Source organism: Mandrillus leucophaeus, unplaced genomic scaffold (assembly GCF_000951045.1).
Source record: "Mandrillus leucophaeus isolate KB7577 unplaced genomic scaffold, Mleu.le_1.0 Scaffold222, whole genome shotgun sequence".
NCBI classification, from domain to species: domain Eukaryota; kingdom Metazoa; phylum Chordata; class Mammalia; order Primates; family Cercopithecidae; genus Mandrillus; species Mandrillus leucophaeus.
In genome coordinates, this window is record NW_012102277.1 from 2,067,468 (window position 1) to 2,087,394 (window position 19,927).

Below are 19,927 nucleotides of genomic sequence, written 5' to 3' on the forward strand. Positions count from 1 at the left end.
GGGCTGTCCGAGAAAACTTCCGGGTTAAGCTGCCGCTGGGGCCGGAAGGAGCTGGACGGCGGTCGGGTAAGTGACTGCTTGGTTGGGGTCGCTGTGAGGGAGCTGCTAGGAGCGCCGAGGCGTGGATTGTAGCCTGTGGCTTGGGGTCAGGAGTGCAGGAGGTGAAAATGTCTGCCATCCTTTTGAAAGTCTGGCCTGGGTACGGGATTTCGGTCATCGAACACTTACTGAGAGCCAAATACCTGCCAGGCACTGCGCTGGGCTCCAGAGATACATCAGTCAACGAACGGAAGGGCCCTGCTCTCAAGCAGTGCGAGAAGCAGATTATAAACAAGTCAACAAACAGGATTATCTAAGGTGGTAGTAAGTGCTGTAAAGAAATTTAGACTGGATAATGTGATGGAACGAACTGGGAGAGTAATAAGCCGTAAGAAAATCTGGAATAGAGCATTCCGAGCAGAGAGAATAGCGCGTGCAAAGGCCATATAGTGGGAACAAACTTAGCAAAGTCAAGGAAAAGACAAAGGTCACTGGCTAGAGCAAAAGGAGCAAGATGAGAATGGAGAGAGATGAGGCCAGGGACTTGAGCCCAAATCTTGTAAGGCTGATGAGCAAGGATAAAGAGTTTGATTTTTATTTGGAACCCAGTGGAAAACCATCGAAGGTTTCTAAGCAGATGAGTGACGTGATCTGATTTATGACTTTAAGATTACTCCTGGGCCCTCATCAGAAAGATGCAGCTCCTCTGTTGCCCTGGAGCAGTGAAAATGCTTGAAATCCAGACTGACGGAGCTAGGAAGATATTAAAATCAATCTTATTGTACAGATAGGAAAAATTGAATCCCAGAGAGGTGAAGGGACTTAGCCTTTTAAGAACTCATGTTTTCCAACTCCATTTAATGCCCTCGGAATTATCATCTTAATTCCCAGATAAGAGTAATTGTCACTACTAAAACTCTTCAGATGTTTTCCTTTGCTTTTGACAGTTCTCTAAATTTAGGTTCATCTGTATCACCTGGAAGCTAGTTAGAAGTCCAAAAACCAAAACAAAAAAACCTGTTTAAATATAAAATGGATCATTTCCTCTGATTCTCTCTTGTAATGGAAAATGGATAGGATTTGGGGCCAAAATATGGAATCTTGAGAAGCCACTTATCTTTTAAATGCTGCTGATAATTATAGCAGCAGTTCTTAAACTTTTTGATCTTAGAATGTCTTTATACTTTTAAAATTTATTGATAACTTCAAAGGGTTTTTGTTTATATATAATAGCTATCAATATTTACTATTTTAGAAAACAGCTTTCAAAAATTATTCATTTTAAAATAAACTCATGTTAACATGAATATATAACAATATATAGTTATACATATGTGTATATATGTTTTATATATATATAAATATATAACAAAAATATAAAGGATATTTTCCAAAATAAAAAACTATTGAGAATGGCATTGTTTTACATTTTTACAAATCTCTTTAATGTATGGCTGAATAAAAGACAGCTAGATTTTCGTAACTTCTACTTTCATTCTCTTAACAATATCAATCATCATGTAACCTCTAGAAACTTACACCATATTGTGTGAGAATGTAAATGAAAAAGCAATATGTCCTAATATTATGTAAATTGTTTTGAAAAAGTCTCAGGGACACCCAGGAGTTCCTGCACCACACTTTTAAGAATTACACTGAATTACAGTGATTGTCATGCCAGTAAAAGAAATATGAGTTTGATTTGTACATCAATAAACCTTTATGCACATTAAAAATGCAGATGCCCAGGCATCCCCTAGAGATCCCAATTCAATAAGTCTGTGGTGTCAAGAAATCTGCATCTTTAACAAGCACCACAGATTAATTTGATATAAATGGTCTAAAAATTACAGAGTGAGAAAACCAGTCAAATGATTCTGTACAGTGTTCTGCCTACTAAAACTCAAGATAGGTGTCTTTCCTTATCTTCATCTCTTTCCATCAATGGTTTCCAGAGTCTGAAGCTCTGGAAAGTTAATAAGTTTGTAGCAGACACCTTTCAGACTACCAAGTTGATGAATGTCTGAAGTCAAAATTTTGAGCACTTGCCACAGGCAGTGGCCCTGTGCTAAGGACAGAAGGTTTTTAGACTCTGTCGTTCATAAGCTTACAGTCTTTTGAACGGATAACTAACTGCTAAGAGGAAAACTGGTAAGGCTTACAATAGCGTACTCTCAATGTGCTACAGGACTGACAGAGGAAAAAAAGAAAAACTCATCTGACAAGAGGGTGGGTGTGAGAGGGCTTCCTGAATAAGATGAAATTAGAGTTGAATATTATATTATAGAGAGGGTACAGTTTCCCCCAGAAAGATATTGATGGGAAGGGGCAGAAAGATTTGTTGTTGTTGTTGTTGTTGTTGTTGTTGTTGTTGTTGAGACGGAGTCTCTCTCAGTCGCCCAGGCTGCAGTGTGGTGGCATGATCTCGGCTCACTGCAAGCTCCGCCTCCCGGGTTCACGCCATTCTCCTGCCTCAGCCTCCCAAGTAGCTGGGACTACAGGCGCCCGCCACCACGCCCAGCTAATTTTTTGCATTTTTAGTAGAGACGGGATTTCACCGTGTTAGCCAGGATGGTCTCGATCTCCTGACCTCATGATCCGCCTGCCTCTGCCTCCCAAAGTGCTGGGATTACAGGCGTGAGCCACCGTGCCCGGCCATGAGCAGAAAGATTTTTAAGCAAAAGGAACAACTAAAACCAGAACTTTAAGGTGAAAAGTTATTTAGAGAGAATAGAGTAAAACAAGCATAGTTTAGGCTTTGAGCCATGGGAGGAAAGCTGGATAGATTATAGGATTTAAGCAAATAAACGAATGATAATGATAATCAGCCTGTAGGTGAGGAAACTAAGACCACTGGAGCACATCATAGCTAATTTGTGATAGAGGTACAACTAAAGACCAGACTTAATGTTTAAATCCATTCATTCCTCCTGCAAGCAGTTATTGTACATAGAGGCACCGCTGCGCTTCTCATGACTTTCTGTTCTGCTGCCTGAATCTATTCTTGGAGAATTATAATGCCAGATTGGAATTTTAAGCTTATCTCATGGGCAGTGACAAATCACCAATAGATTGTAAAATTATCCTGAATTGCTCAGATTTGTGTTTAGGACCAATTCTGAATGCCACAGTGTTTGGATGGATCATAGAGGTAAGAGTGGAGTTAAGGAGATCCATTCTGAAATTAAAGGGATAGTGTGGTATACCCAGGTGAGATAAAAGGGTATGATATAGGAGAGGGACAATAGGACTTATCTGAAAAATATGTAGGAGGTGGAATAATAGCAATAGCATATATTTATAATTTACCCACATTAGTTCATCTTATCCTCACAACTACCTTATGAGACAGTTACTGTTAATATTATTTTATTTAATAAGTGTGAAAACTAAGGCCTTGCAAGCCTGTGGCTTCACCCAGGGGTAGGATCAGCCACCTTAACTCTGGAGCCCATTCTCCTAACCACTGAGCCATGATTGTCTTACAATTTTGATACTGCAAAACTGGAAGAATTGTCTGGCTATTATCTAAGCTGTTCATAAGCTGAACAAGTAGATCTGAGGGTAAGAGGAGTTTTGTCTTAATTAGACTAAGTTTCAAATAGTGAAAGATGTTTCAGACTATAGAGGGGGGAAAATGGCCTGGGAAGCTCATAAATCTAAGCCTGTTTCATTGATGTTTTTGTCATTTGCATCCTGTAGCTATTCAGCAAGTACCTATGGCAAAAAGGATGTAAGTTATGGGTATAACTGAAATAATCCTGGGTTTAAAGCAAAGCTCTGATAAATACGGAAGATGTTTCTCCGGGTGCCAGAAGGTATGTTGAAGTTTGAGCTCAGACTGACCAAATGCTAGTTATGAGGTATGTGATGGCTCCAAGATACTACTAGAAATATAAAGGCTATTTTAATTAGAAACTTTTAAGTAAGTGGCCCTCAAAGTAGTGATTACTGTTTGAATATCACTAACCTTTGTTATGTTACAGATCCCTATAATAATGCTTGCATCTAGGCAGAACAACTTTGTGTTTGTTCTTTGCAAAGGATAGGGTAGTGCTAACAATCTGCTCTTCATTTGTGTTTTCTCCTCTTTGCCAATTCAGAATGCTGCTTTGTCAATTTGTGTGCCTGGTATAGGAACTGGTCCATTTTCCAAGTGTGACAGTGCAGGCAAAGAGTGGATGAGCTGTAAATGCAGCCTAGAACACATTTGATTATAGACAATGAAGTACTAATATCCCAGTATAATTGGAGGTTAAAAAAAAATACCACCTGGGCATCAATGTGTTTCCCTGCTTTGCATTTTCTCAGAACTATTTCTGCAAACATCAGTTTCCTCAGCCAACTTAATATTGAGTCACCAGAGCGGAAATCAGCCATATTACTTCCTTATTTATGTTGAAAATTGGAACAGAATGGAAATATTTCTTCCCTCAGAAGTTGGCAGGAACAGCAACAAGACAATCTGTTAGGGGCGACAGCTATGGGCTCTTCTCTTTCTCTTTCTAAAATATAGTTGCTATTCTACATGGTTTTCTGGGGTAAAACCATCTACATTTCTAATTCTTTATGATCCTAGCAAAGCTTACGTTCTGTATACCTAAAAGATGAAAAAGGAGTTGGATTAAACTTGAGTCTTACACTTAACTATTACATTTTTATTTATTAATGCTGAAGAAAGGTAATATAGGCTGGGTGTGGTGGCTCACGCCTGTAATCCCAGCACTTTGGGAGGCCGAGGCAGGCAGATCACCTGAGGTTGGGAGTTCAAGACCAGCCTGACCAACATGGAGAAACCCCGTCTCTACTAAAAATACAAAAAATTAGCCAAGCATGGTGATGCATGCCTGTAATCCTAGCTACTCAGGAGGCTGAGGCAGGAGAATTGCTTGAACCCAGGAGGCAGAGGTTGCAGTGAGCCGAGATCTCACCCTTGCACTCCAGCCTGGGCAACAAGACCGAAACTCCGTCTCAAAAAAAAAAAAAGGAAAGAAAGGTAATAAAAAATTTTACCAAGTAACTTCATCCACAAACATCGTATAGCCCTTTTTAACTGATAACAAGAAGGTGACACTTTGGTTTTCCTTTTTGAAATCTACTCTTGGGTTTCAGATGTCAGCTGCTGCATTAAAAATAGCAGGCATGATATATATATCAATTTTTTTTTTTCCAAATACAAATGCATGTACTCTTGTGTCTCCCATGGCATCTAATATACCTGCCTTAATGACCTCAGCCCACTTAACTGATTTGGTGAACAATTCTACATCTGGGGATCTATATATGAGGAAAAATTAAAGGATTGGAAATGAAAGTAAAATAACTGTAGTATAAAGTATCATATGTTCAAAGCATGCAGGCCTAATGTTATTATAGGAAGTCCCAAATATGTAAGTGAATTGCATTCCTAAAACTTAAAATTTGTCTTTTCTCTGTTGCATTCACAGCATAGTTACATTTCAGTCACATCGTCTTAGATATAGTTAGTTGTTTCTGTGCTGTCTTTCAAGCTGGTTTGTAAATTCTTGAGGGTCTAGGACAGTGTCCTAATTCTCCTTAGCAACTCTTGCACCACCTACTCTACTTCATCTTCCATGATGGGTCCTTGACCTAGTTGAACTGTTGTTTTAAAGTAATTAGTCTAGAATGAGCAGAATGGTCATAGTCAATGCAGTTTGTGTTGCAAGAAGCAGAAACCCATTCAAGCTGACTTAGCAAAAAGGAGACTTAGTGTGAGGAAATAATAGTACCCTGATACCAAGGATGATTTGTTCTTCCCTCGCTGTTTTCTCTGCTTTGTCACCTTCTTGGACACGTATCTTTGCCAGTGTTTTCTCTCAGAGCTGCTGAACAGCCTGTTACCTGCAAATGGGTTATATCTGTTAGTCTCTCAAATCAGAAGTCCTCTGTGTTCAGGATGTACATGGTATGAGTGAAGTGCCCAGTATTAACTGGATGTGTAAGGCTATTGTGCAACCTCTTTCTCTTGTGACTCAAAATCAGTGTACCAGGTTACTTCTGCCATGTTTGGCCTAAGAGCAGTTTAAGGGAGTTTATAGTGTTTTCCTAAATCCTGTCTGGTAGGTTTCTGTAAACTTCTAGTAGAGGCAAATGGCTGTGTCTGTACAACATAGGAACCGCAAATCTTGGCCACATGGGCAGTTTGCTTGCCACACTCCACTGTGTAAGGAAGAGAATAGAGATCTATGATGAAGATTGCCTGGCAGCCACAGATACAGGTCAATCACTTTTTGTGAACTTAATCTTTTTTCTCCTGCCTTACCATTTCCCCATTTATTACGTTGTTTGCACATTCATCTTCACTTTTGTGGTTTTAATTTTGAGTAAAATTTAATAAAGGTGTTTCTTTTTTAAGAGTCATAGGAGAGCCAGGAAGTAGAATTCTATCAGGCACCAAAGCAGCATGTTTGAGTCTCTCTCTTTCCCCTGCTTCTCTTCCTGTCTTCCCACTCTCTCCCTTCCCTATCCCTCTTGTCCTTTCTCACAGCTTCTCCTTGTATGTGGTCCAAACCTGCCTGCCTCAGCCCCCACATGCCTTCTTTTCCTCAAATGACCCTGACCCACAAGGGTCTCAATTCCAAGTTCCAAGAACAAAGATTCTATTAGCTTACTTTGCCAATGGATTGTCTTCCTTCTAGGCCCAAGAAGATAGGGATAGGGCTCAAAGAGGGGAGCCGTGGGGTAAGTAGATCACAACAAAGCTTCTCTACCACAAAGTGAGGACACATACAATGTCATATCATGGTTGGTATCCAAGCTCAGTTTACAATGCCTGTATGCTCCATAATATTGCAAAATATTTGCATTGAGAAAAAGAAAAATGTGAAATTTTAAGTTTAAGATTAAAATTGCATAATGGTGTCCCCTTCCCCCAACCCCCAAGATTTTTAAATGGTTGCATGGTATTCTGAGTGTTTTATAATGATGTAACTATCAAATGTAAATTTTAGTACAATATCTGAAAGAACCATGAACAATAATAATAGAGCTTATTCAGTGATTACCATTGTCAGACTCTGTGTTTTATATGTACTACCTCATTCAGACTTTGCAATAATCCTGTGAGAATAGATTCTGTTATTTTGCCTATTTTAAAGATGAGGGGCTGAGGCAGGGAGATTAAGTCATTTATAAAAGTTGCAAGGCTGGTTAGTCAGAGATAGTATTTGAATCCTATACTCTGAACCTCTCTGCTACTCAGCTTTTATTAGAGACCTTCAATTATGCTGATCCAGAGTAATCTAAATCTAGAATGTAATGTGAGTGATTATATCTCTCGTTGGAAATATTCAAACAGCCTGAAGCACCATTCTGCAGGTCAGTTGTAGAGGACATTGAGGAACTGTATTAGTGGCCCTTAGATGCAGTACATGAATCCAACACCTCAAAAACACCCAAGGAGCCAATTAAAAGTCATAAATTCCAAGGCGCAAACGCAGAGTTTCTTACTCGTTCTGGGGTGGGACCTGGGAATTCATGTTTTTAAAAAGCTTCTGGCAATTGTGACACTCAACCTGGTTTGGAAACTGCACGTGCTGATCTTTTATTCCTACCATTATTCTCTAGGACAAGATGGTAAATGAAGATATCAGATTGGGAGTCAGAAGAATGCCTTTAATTAGGTGCTTTTAAGGTCTTTCAAGATTGTTAGCATTGACTGTTTTTGTTTCAGAGAATTTATAATAGGTAACTGTATGTCAGTTTGAACAATTATAATCCCTGTTGCATAGCATTATTCAGTTTATAAAGATCTGTCACATACTGAATCAAATTTAAACTAATCTCCATCAATATTTATTGAGCATGTGCTAGTTATGACGTATAGCAATAAAAAATATAGGCCTTGTTCTTAAGGGGTAGGTGAGATGGGATAGACTGCCTGGCAGTGCAGAGCAGCATATACCAGCACCAGATGAGTAGGGTAGGTGGGGAGGGCCCTGAGGTGAAGGAGAAGCCATCCTTTATACAGCTATACTCTGAATTTATGTAGGAGGAATAGCTAAGGCCTTGATAGGAGGTTCAGGAAGTTTGTGGGAAGGCAGAATTCCATGTGGCAGTTATGCTTTGCCAAGCCTTGTGTTGGTGAGGACACTGATTGCCCTGCAGCCCTCGCCTGTGACAGCTGTTCATTCTGCTGAAGTTCCTGAATATCAGAGCAGGATGACCGAGTCCATTTCCTTTCTTTCCAGTTTCTTCTACACTAGCTACTTTGATCCTGGGGGGATGTGACCATACCCCCAGGTGATCTGCCCACGTTTGAGCCTCTCAGTTCTTTGACCTCTTCATCATGGACAAATATCTCCCTCACTCACTTCAGCCACTGCAGCTTCCGGAGTCCATCTCCAGTTTCACCATTGGCCCAGTTAGTTCCCCTCCAGAATCAGGAATCAGATGCAGCATTTTTGGCCACTGCCTCTCTTTACCACAATTTTTTAGCTCTTTTTCGTGAACAACTCCTGACCAGTGACCCCTCTCCTTTTTCCCTGTCCCTTGGCCCTCTACCTTGAGTGCTTTCCTTCCAATTTTTATTCCTCTTTATTCTTCAGGTCCTGCACCTGAAGAATAGGTGCTGTACACCTCACTTCTCAGAGGCTTTCCATGATGAGATTAACTCCCCAGGTCAGGTCCTCCTGTAGCATCTGTATTTTCCCTTGGGTAACATTGAGTATATTTTGTATATATGTAGTTAGTGTCCATCGTCTGCCAGACTGAGCTTCATGGAGGACGAGACTGTCTGTGGGGCAGTAGGTAGGCACATGGTAGGTGCTCAGTAGATACTGTTGAATATATGAAAATGTATCCCGCCAATCTAAAACTCAGTGGTGAGGAAGAGTAGAAAGGAAGGAGATGGCAGGATAAGAAACGAAGTGGCATTAAAATAAACTGGAGTTGTGGGGGGCTTTTGGTTTTGGTTTTGGTTTTGGTTTTACTACAGAGAGAGCAAGCCTCCAGCTCAGAGCCTTAAGCAGGGAGTAGTACCTCTGGAAGCTAATAACACTTCTTTGTTTTCATTATGTTTATGTGTACGGTTACTTTTGTCCACAGAACCAATATGGAATTTCCTTTTTAAATAAATGTGAAAGTAAAAATAAAATGAGTAGATTTAAAAGAAAAGCAGAAATGATGATAATTTGGTTCATGGATATAGTAGAAACAAAAACAAAAATGACAGGAGAAGGAATGAATGAAGTTTGGAAAATGCTGCCATGGATGAAGCCATAGAAACTCCTAATCAAAGTTCTGGGGAAAGTTTGGAGCATTTTTGCAGCACACTCATAGCCTATCACCATTGAGAACCACTGATCTAGAATAAAGTACAGAATTATGTCCTCCAGTTGCTGTATATCTTGTAGTGAAAAAGAACTTGGAAACTTACATGTCAAGCCCCTAGCACAGTGGTTGGCTTATGGCAGTCATTCAATAAATGTTATTTCCATTGTTTCTACCCATCACCCTCTCCTATAAAAGAGACCGTATTCTAAGCTAGATTCTCCTGCTAACTTGTAGCATATCATAAGAAGCAAATCACTATGCACTGAATCAATTAGATTATATTACTTCCAAAATCCCCTCTCTGCCTAAGTCTTTGTTTCCTTTAGTGTCCTTTTAGTGCAGCTTTAGAAGGAAATGGAAATAAACACATTTAGTATGTCATGTATAGCCAAAGTCTGAAGTTTTTTTATTTTACTCTATATACTCCATCCTTAAATTTTAAAGATTTAGAAACGTATTTGTCACCATTCAACCATCCTTTCAAGGGCTAATGAAAATTAAATGACATTTGCACCATACTGTAATTTGACTTTGCAATGTTTAATGGCAAAATACAGTGATTCATTGCTTTTTATGTTCTGTGATCAAGCAGCCTTCATATAAGTATAAAGGAGAGTAAATGTCATTTCCAAAACTAATTATCTTGGGGCTTTATAAGACATGAAGCTAGGCATTTCATCCCATATTTTATAGAAATAAAAGTTGAAATTTTTCTTTGAGAGTCGGTGGCTTAAAGGGGGCATCAGATTACCAGGAAGGTGATCATAAATACATAGACTTTTGGAGTAGGATGTTATTTTGCCTTTTATTCATGATATTTTGTTCTTCTTTTAAATTTGTCTAACAATCTGTCCCTGTAGTTTTATATTTGCATTTCTACTAACTAGAAACTTAAGATGTCAATTCCTCCCTTAGCTAGTTTACAGAGTTTGAGCTAGAAATTTTTACAAACTATTAAATACACTGTATTTTGTCTCTTGGTATTGGAGAAACTATTAAAAGAAAATTCTGTTGTCTAACATTCTTGTCCATGAAGGAGGTTCCATAGCTTTAGAAGTCAATAATTCTATTTATGTGTATGCAGTAAATGCAATTTTCTTTCCCATATTAAAACAACCCACCTCAAGTGTCCCTGCATTATTTATATGTAACATATCTTTATACTTGAATTACTCAAATTTTGAGCTCCATGGTTGTGGTTATGATATGTCAGTTGATTTACATTATTGATATAACAACAGATGGTAATGGTGCAGGTTGAAATAAAAGATCATTAAGATAAATATTTTAACCTTCATTGGCTCCCTGTTGCATAAAATTTGTCAGAATGAAATAGAATCATGGCATTTCAGAACTGGAAGAGTCCTTAGAGATTATCTCATCCAGTCCCTTATTTGACAGATGAGAAAACAGAAGCCCAGTGAGAATGCTGCTTGCCAAGGTCGTACAGCTAGTTAGTAGCAAAGTTAGAACCAAAATCTAGGTCTGCTACCCAATTCATTGCTTTTTCTGCTGTCTCTGTGTGAGATTTTTAGGTCCTATTCCATCTAATTACTCTCCAATGTCAGCACCAATTATTCTAATTCACATCTATTCGTATCTGGAACATACAGAGTTTCACCCCATTATGAATCTCAGTTGGTTAAACTTTGTATCTGGCTTTCTTTTAGGTTGTTCTCCACTCACATCTTTTAATCTTGAAGACTAGAAAATATAACTGGATCTACCATTTGTTTGGAAAATTTCTCTACCAAGCAATAAATTACCCGCTGTGCTGTTGTAGTGTAGAAGTTTTTGAGTTCTCCAAATCTAAACAAGATTTTCTTCCATTTTCCCATGAAGCTACATTGTTGCTTATTCACTTTAGTGGCAAGTATTATTGTGCCAGCTGCTTTTGTTTTGGAAGATGTGGACTTCAACCAAATGGTTTCACTGGAAGCAAATCGTAGTTCTTACAATGCATCCTTTCCCTCAAGCTTTGAACTCTCAGCAAGTTCCCACTCGGATGATGATGTCATCATAGCCAAAGAGGGAACTAGCGTTTCAATTGAGTGTCTTCTCACAGCCAGTCACTATGAAGATGTCCATTGGCACAATTCAAAAGGACAGCAACTGGATGGCAGAGGCAGAGGTAACTGGTCGGGGTATAATTAATCAAGATTACTCATTTCCTGTTCTGTCTTCTTATTTTTTAACAAGTTAAACAAGAAGTCTCAAAGATAAGGTGCCAAGGTGAATAGTTTAAAACATTTGAAAGGTCTAGAGTGTTGCACCTATCAGAAAAAGCAAAATAATTATAATTATTTAACCAGAAGAAGAAAAAAAAGAATCATTGTAAATTTAAAAGATGTTCACATGATGGCAGTGAACTATTTTCTCTGCTTCTGATCAGTTGGTTTTCTTCTTCATTGAAGATAGAGTAAATCAGGGCTGCTGCATACAACTGTGCAGAGGGTATACAACACAACTGTAGGAGCACCCTTCACCTAGACTACTGTAGTGCAGTGTGGTGGCCCTTTGTGAATACATCCAGAAGGGTTTTGGCTAGACTTAAGAAAATTTGTTATAAATAAAAAAGTTTTGCTCTGAAATGAGTTACTATAAACTTTAGAGGAAATCCAGGACATTTTTGAAAATGAGTATCAATCTGTGTATAAAACTTTGACGTCAGGTCTCAGAGAATTAGAAGGGCACTATGGAACGTGTAAGCCCTTCCAGCTCATTTTTTTTCTATTCTATAGCTTAATTTACTGGAAAAGAGAAATTTTTTTGCATTTTTATGTTTCTGTCTTAAAAATCACATAAACATAGTGATAATGTGTTCAAGGTCTACTTTTTGACAGATTTTTATTTAATTTTGCTATTCATGGATCTGTGAATATATCTTAATCCAGACTACTCCTAACCAGTGTTCTGTTTTAAAGATCTTTTTGATGAGTACTTGAGTTATAATGGATCTCAAAAAGAAATCACCATAAAAAGCCAAAGGGATGAAGATTAAATTCTAAGATCCCCACAAGCTACACTTTAAGAAATGTTTTTGTTAGGAAGATAGTGTAGCCTTTTGAAATATAAAAGGATATTGATTATTCATATTAGGCTGGAAAATACAAAAGGAGACAGGTGATACTTCCTTCAGACATATGCACTAAATATTTTCATCTATAGACTGAGTGACTAGTCACCAAGGAATTGAAGAGTGTGAATTGTTAGAGTATTTTTAATCAGCATGTTTAAAATACATAACTATTGAATTAGAATATCTAGAGTGATACCTGGAATGTGTACTTTGAACATGATTTGGGATTCCATATTTGGACCCACTGAACCAGACTCCTGTCTTCTCTGGGCTCTGTGATGTCCTGACTAGACACCTCTGAGATTTGAATTATTCATTCAGTGTCATCACTGTAGACTGACTGCATAAACAAAGCCTTAGGTTAAGACAAGACCAGCCGAGTGGAATGGCAGTTTTATTTTTCTATTTTGCCTTTACTTTGAAAACCGCTAACATCTATCATTGATGCTTTCAGCAGCAGCTCTGGAAAATTGCATTAAATTTTATGAATCTCAAGTGAGAGGAGTTTAAAGAGCATGTCAGTCTAGAATAAGGTTCATAAATCTTGAGCTATTATCAGCAAGTGAACTAGAGAGTTTAGATTGTGGTTGTAGTGCAATGGTTGATGAATGGAGTCTTTGTAGTTCATCATACCTTGGATTCAAATGGTGTCGTTTCCATAGCTCCAAGTTCATAGAAGCTTGTGGAAAATGGCTATATTCATAACTACATGTTTTCCTCTTCTTGTATTAGTGAAGTGATGGCTCTTAAATATATTAATAGCTGTAGGATTGAGGTAAGTTTGGATGATGATGAAAATGTACAAAATCCAGAGTGCTTACTAATTTATGTGCCACTAAAATAATCCAGAACCATAGAATCTTGGGGATAAAAGAGATTTTGAAGATTGGGCACTCAAGTCAGTGCTTAACAAGCAGTCCGCTAACCTCCCCTGGGACACTACCTCTAGTCATTGGAATGCATCCCCACACTGCAGGTTAGCCCATGCATTCCATCTTTGAATGGCTTTCATAGTTAAAACACAGAGTGCTTTGGGAATGTATCACAAAAGTAGGAATTATGCAAGCAGAGCCAAGTTATTGAAGGATGTTGAATCAAGATGGGTAATCAATATGCTTTGCTTTTCTTACACTTGTGTATTTGTATATACATGTTCCCTGAATGAAAATACCTTCACATGTGTAAGAGAGGCAGTATGTTTTAGGTTGAAAATAGAAGGAAGCATAGGCATCTTAAGGGTAACTTTATTCTTTTTGCCAAGCTTTTCATTTACCGTGACTTGTGAGATGTATTTTTTGGCCTGTGCTTCAGTTACTCTTGCCAGAAAATCAAGATATCACCATCAACAAACGTTTCTTAACAACAAAAAAAAATTGATATGTGCAAGGCATACCAGATTGGGCAGTTAATTGAACAAATGCATTAAAGTGCTAGGGTTTTTTTTTTTTAATAATTTCTTCTTGTTATATAAGTTCACTATGGAAAGTGAGCAAACACAGAAGAAAATAAAAATTACTCATAAAAATTTAAAATATCATTATTTTAAATCATTATTTTATATTTCTGAGACATACCCTCATAATATATGAAAATGTATTGGTTGCAATGTGATGTAGACACACAGATGTGTATAAACTGTAAACTTTTTTTATGATTAGTCATTTAGCGTTTTGTAGACATACCTGTTTCACAGAAAGGCTTTTGAAGTCTAACAGTGAAAAGGAAGCCATGTTAATTATTAGTGTCATGAAGGAAGATCTTGATTTCCTTTTAAGATCCAAGCTAATTAAATTCTGATTCTGGACATCACAATCTGCCCTTTTTTTTACATGATTTAAACAGACGGTAGAATCTAACAAATCAGTTGAGTTAAAGTACTTTGATGAAGTGGAGGAATATTGATAAGGCAGCGGCCATATTTAGTAATCTTCTTTCTGCTATAATTTTTTTTTCATTTCTGTTCGATTATCAGGTGGAAAGTGGTTGGTTTCTGATAACTTCCTAAACATCACCAATGTAGCTTTTGATGACCGTGGGCTCTATACCTGTTTTGTCACCTCTCCAATTCGTGCCTCCTACTCTGTCACCCTACGTGTTATCTTCACCTCGGGAGACATGAGTGTCTATTACATGATTGTTTGCTTGATTGCCTTTACAATCACACTCATCTTGAATGTCACACGGCTGTGCATGATGAGCAGCCATCTTCGCAAGACTGAGAAGGCCATCAATGAGTTCTTTAGAACTGAAGGGGCTGAGAAACTTCAGAAGGCCTTTGAGATTGCAAAACGTATCCCCATCATTACCTCAGCCAAAACTCTGGAACTCGCCAAAGTCACACAATTTAAGACCATGGAGTTTGCTCGTTATATTGAAGAACTGGCAAGAAGTGTCCCTCTTCCACCTCTTATTCTAAACTGTCGAGCCTTTGTTGAGGAGATGTTTGAGGCTGTGCGAGTAGATGACCCTGATGACCTGGGTGAAAGAATTAAAGAGAGACCTGCCCTGAATGCTCAAGGTGGCATCTATGTCATTAACCCAGAGATGGGACGGAGTAATTCACCAGGAGGAGATTCAGATGATGGCTCTCTGAATGAACAAGGCCAGGAAATAGCAGTTCAGGTTTCTGTCCACCTTCAATCAGAAACCAAAAGTATTGATACAGAGTCTCAAGGCAGCAGTCATTTCAGTCCACCTGATGATATGGGATCTGCAGAATCTAACTCTAACTACAAAGATGGGGCATATGAAAACTGTCAGCTATAACCTACAGTGCTGTAACCCAGTACCTACAAAATCAGCTCTCAGAAAAGGAACCTGTTTCTTAGAAGAAGTAACATTTTGCCAAAAGTTTTGGGGGTTTCCCTTTGTTAATATTAAGCACTTCAGAACATGAATTGCCAAAGTCTTCATTAGAAGGCAGCGGTTTTCCTATCTGATACTTTTCAGTCATTTTCCTTAGAGCTTGATTAAATTATGCATGCTAAGATTTAAAGAAGCCCCAGATAAATATGATGGGAAAAGCACTGAACTAAGAGTCCCATGGTTTCTCTTCTGATCACAGTTCTTCCATTGGTTGGATCTGATACTTATCTTGGGACTTCAGTTTTTCTATCAATGAGATGAGGGATTAGGTGAGATCTGAGGTTGTTTCTAGCTCTATAGCTTCTTAACCCATCACCTTTAAATTACCAGAATCTTCACTCATCTCTAAGTAAACCTTTCCCTGGGCTTTTACTCCCTTCTTTTGGAAAGGATTAAGCTGAGATCTAAATTTCCACACCAATGTCATAATGCACAGAGGTTTTTGATAAACATCTGGGTGTTTTTCAGATGTTTTGCCATGTGGAGCGTATGATGATATGTGCAAGGGTGAATCTGTTCAATGTAGCACATGTCTGTATGGTTATACAGATGTCAGGGAGCTAACTGCTCATTTGTAAACTACTTTCCATGAGTAAATTGGCCCTTGTTGGGGGTGTATCATCTTTTTAACTTACTGAGACATCATTTTAGTTCATTGAGGTTGGTAGGGATTTCCCAACTGATCTTCCAAAGTGAGCAGTTTATTTCTAAGGAATAACGTCTTTGATGCTTTTAGAATAAGAACAGTGTCAAATCATCTGTCTTCTGGAAACTCATGGATTTTGATATTTCTTTTAATAGAATTTCTCAGGCTTTCCCTTTTTAAAAGTTTTGGACTCTACAAATAGGTTCTATATTTGGGATCTCATCCTAGGAGAAAACCCAGAACTGGATTCCTCCTAAGACCTCTGTCAACCCTCCTGCCTCTGTGGTCTTAAGTATGGTGCTATAGGTTGCATGCCTCTTTGTCGCATTTGATTGGTTAATATTTTGTTGTTGAGGTTTTTATTTTTATTTACTTCAGATACATAATTCTGAGCTATGGCTGCTTTTGTAGCCTTTCCGAGAAGCACTAACCTGAAATAAGATTGGATAATTGTGAGGGTGTGTTACTATATTAAAATACACACACAACTGATCTAGACATCAAGAGGAAGAAAAATGATGGATGATGCCACCTGGTTCAACTGTATATAATAAACACTTAAGATGACATTTCTTGCCTGGCTGAGATCTGATATAATGGAATTGTAAATACTCTTCAGAACAATTTCTTCAGCTACAGGAAGCATGGTGCCATATAATTTTAAGAACTTGACATTGGAGCCCCATTTGGGGCTTCACATTTCTTCATTTGACTTATGATTATTGAAGCATTACTTCAGCTACAGGCTCCTGAGGGAAATGTTCAGAGGAGCTTTTATCAGGATTTTAATTTAAGGTTTCAAACAGAGGAAGACAGGAAATTCAAAGTGTGACCAGATAAAACTCATGCCTCCCTTTGTCCAGGCTTATCAGAAGTAACACATCTGCTCTGAATAACATGAATGAATCAATGTGCAGTTTTATCAGATGGCATCATGGATAAAGATGATAATGCTGCCTTTTCTGTCTCTCAGGCTGTTTCCATGGGAACCTCTAGAGCCAAATAAAAGCTAACCAATCATTTAGCCAAAGCTTGCCTTGGCTCATAGACTGGTATTTCTTTAAGGAAAATTGTTTTTATATATTTGGCTATGAGAGCAAAGGCTCTTGAACATATCCTAGATTATGGAACACATTTTTCCCTTCCCACAATGCTTCTCTTGAAAAATTAAATTTTTTTTCTGTCCACCCAGACTGGAGTGCAGTGCAAGATCATAGCTCACTGCAGCCTCCAACTCCTGGGGTCAAGCGATCCTCCTGCTTCAGGCTCCCAAGCAGCTAGGACTACAGGTGTGTATCACCTTTTCTGGCTAATTTTTGTTATTTTTTGTAGAGATGGGGGTCTCACTTTGTTGCCCATGCTGACCTTGAACTTGTGGCTTCAAATGATCCTCCTGCCTCACCTCCCAAAGTGTTGAGATTACAGGCATGAGCCACTATGCCTGGCCAAAAGAAATTTTAAATCCCTTGTCTGGGGTCAGTCTTCTAAACATCCCTCAGATTTCAGATAGTACTTTCAACCCTGTCCTAACAGAGCAGGTTTGCAGTAATCTCTTAGAATATAGCTTGTCAGATTAGAGAATGGTTTTACCCCACGTGTTCTCATAGGAGACATTATTATTTGGAACCTTAAGGTAGACATGTTTAAAATCAAAGTCCTAAGAAACAGAACTTTGGAAAAATAGAGGAAATGTTTTTAAAATCTGTAAGTTTGCATAATACTGTATAGTAACTAAATGCAGGCTACGCCATTGTATCCTGGTTATTTTAGAAACATAGAGGTGGCCTAATTTGGTGGCCAAAGTAACTGGTTTACTTTGAGTGTACCAGCTTATGGTGCCATTGATGAGGAATTAAAGTAGGTCAAAATTTAATTGGAGTTGTTATTACTTCATAAAGCTAGTTTTCAAGAGGAAGAAAACCACACTTACTAATATTTTCTGTATCTAATCAAATACTCCTCACATATAATTAAGCCTCATGTTATCTTTTTGTAAAATCCTTAACCTTTTGAACTTCAACTACAGTCTAAAAGTCTTGATGGTAACTATAGTGTAATTATCTTTTTGTCTCACTGGATTTTATAGTTAGTGGAAAATGCCTTTACAAAATGTATTTAAAATAACTGTCATCTCATTTGTAAATGTTGTCATGTATTATAATATAGTGAACATTATTGTCCTTATGAAATGGTAGCTTTGTGAAATACATTCACCAAAAATCAGCATTTGAACATCTTTATGATTCCTTACCAGCTGAAGCCAGATAGACAGGTATCAATTGAGCTGATGCCCCACTTGAGTTTATAGGCTGTTTGATAACTGCCTGTCCTCCAAATTGTGTAGGTATACGTTATGATGGTTTAATTCTTGAGTAAGGGCCAGCATGCATTTGTATTTTCTACCAATTACCTTGATAGAAATATCTTGGAAATTGCTGACCTGGAACGGTTTTGAGAAGACTCCTGGCTTCTTTTTTGCCTCACTTAACAAATATCTTAAGGTCAAAGCAATATCTGTGCACGGCTTTCCTTTTGCTCTTCCAGACACGTGAGCCTGTTGGTATAATCCTCTTCACCCTCTGCATGTAGCTTCACCCTAGATAGACTTTTGTCTCTTGGGTCCCAGATGGCACAGGAGCACTGCATGCTTGTTTTCTAGAGCCCAGCCAGTCATGGGTGCTAGCCTCGTCTCCACACACCAGCAAGTAGAACCCAAGTGTATTGCGTAAATACTTCCTGAGTACCAGTAAGAGAATGCATTCTTTTCTCATCTAGGGCAGGAATGTTGAAAATGCTCAGCCTTACATAGAAACTCCTAGATTTTCATTAATGCATTTCACAAAAGTAAGTATTTCATATGATTCAGATGATGTTTAAATTGTCGGCATTTTAATAAATACTTGCATTATAATTTTGTCTCTTTTTTAAAAAAAGTCATACTTGAATATAATTTATTAAACGTTCAATGGAGTATATAGTCTATTTGAAATTTCCTATAGAGTATGTTTCATTTGTATGTTTGATGAAATTTGTATGTTTGATGAATTTGATGTTAATGATTTTAAATGGGTAATTTTTTGGGGGGAGGGTAGTCTCACTGTGTCACCCAGGCCAGAGTACGATGGCATGATCATGGCTTACTGCAGTGTCAACCTGGGCTCAGCAATTCTGCCTCAGCCTCCTGAGTAGCTAGGATTATAGGTGCACGCTAACGCACGTGGCTAATTTGTGTGTGTGTGTGTGTGTGTAGAGATGGGTTTCGTTATGTTGCCCAGACTGGTTTCTATCTCCTGATCTCAAGTAATCTTCTTGCCTGGACTTCCCAAACTGCTGAGTTTGCAATCATGAGCCACAGCCCGCAGCATAGGAGCCAGTATGGCTGGAATCCACTTTGACCTTACAAATATTTACACCTAAGCACTGTGTATGTTTTCAGTGCTATGAGCTACACTGAGATGGGTATTCTGCCCACAACAGGCCTGCAGATACCAGACTATCCTCCCTAGGCCCAAATACAGCAATTTACTCTTCTGAAGTAAAGCATTCTTGGCAGAGGCAAGAGCTTGAGAAAAAAAGATAAGAGGATTTGGTACATTTTAAAAGAACTTGTGATTATAGTGTGTAGTTTATGGTGAGATTTGGTGGGCAGGAGGGTTAGCTCTGGTAGAAGCAAAAGTCAGCAGTCCCATCAGGATGAAGAGTGGTGATGGTTAACAGGCATGGAAAAGCACAAGGTTAGGAGAACGCAAAGGCAACAGATGGGAGGTGAGACTCATTACTTAAATGCCACAGACTCCTTAGAATGAAAATCTAGCCTTTATCTCCCTATGTCAAAAGATTGCTGGACTTTAAATCCTGATTTCACCCCTAGCCTTGTAACCATGGACAAGGGCTTCAGCCTTTCTCGGCTTCAGTAAAATGGAATTGATAATGTCTACCTCACAGAATTAACACAAGGATTAAATATAGCAACCGGTAAGCAAACACTGTGTTAGCTGTGATCT

General features: G+C 38.4%; 1 protein-coding gene across 4 annotated transcripts; it reads left to right on the forward strand.

Annotated features, from left to right (window-relative positions):
• The first annotated feature begins 13 nt into the window (after positions 1-13).
• Positions 14-18,912, forward strand: MFAP3 (microfibrillar-associated protein 3). Of its 4 annotated transcripts, none has more exons than XM_011981241.1 (3): positions 14-360; positions 11,004-11,464; positions 14,385-18,912. In XM_011981241.1, exons 2-3 carry the CDS (start codon positions 11,170-11,172, stop codon positions 15,176-15,178), a joined length of 1,089 nt encoding a protein of 362 aa, XP_011836631.1. In that variant the 5' UTR covers positions 14-360; positions 11,004-11,169; the 3' UTR covers positions 15,179-18,912. The 4 variants fall into 4 exon arrangements, with proteins under 4 accessions (XP_011836631.1, XP_011836633.1, XP_011836635.1 ...); XM_011981245.1 differs by having other exon boundaries at positions 50-66; positions 11,310-11,464; XM_011981242.1 differs by lacking the exon at positions 14-360 and adding an exon at positions 13,181-13,388 and having other exon boundaries at positions 11,052-11,464.
• The last annotated feature ends 1,015 nt before the right edge of the window (positions 18,913-19,927 follow it).

What these genes read in the sequence shown, in the direction of transcription:
- MFAP3 (XM_011981241.1), top strand. Translation starts at nt 11,170, where the DNA reads ATGAAGCTACATTGTTGCTTATTCACTTTAGTGGCAAGTATTATTGTG. An exon ending in ACTGGATGGCAGAGGCAGAG is followed by an intron (nt 11,465 to 14,384) that starts GTAACTGGTCGG and finishes TTCGATTATCAG; the next exon opens with GTGGAAAGTGGTTGGTTTCT.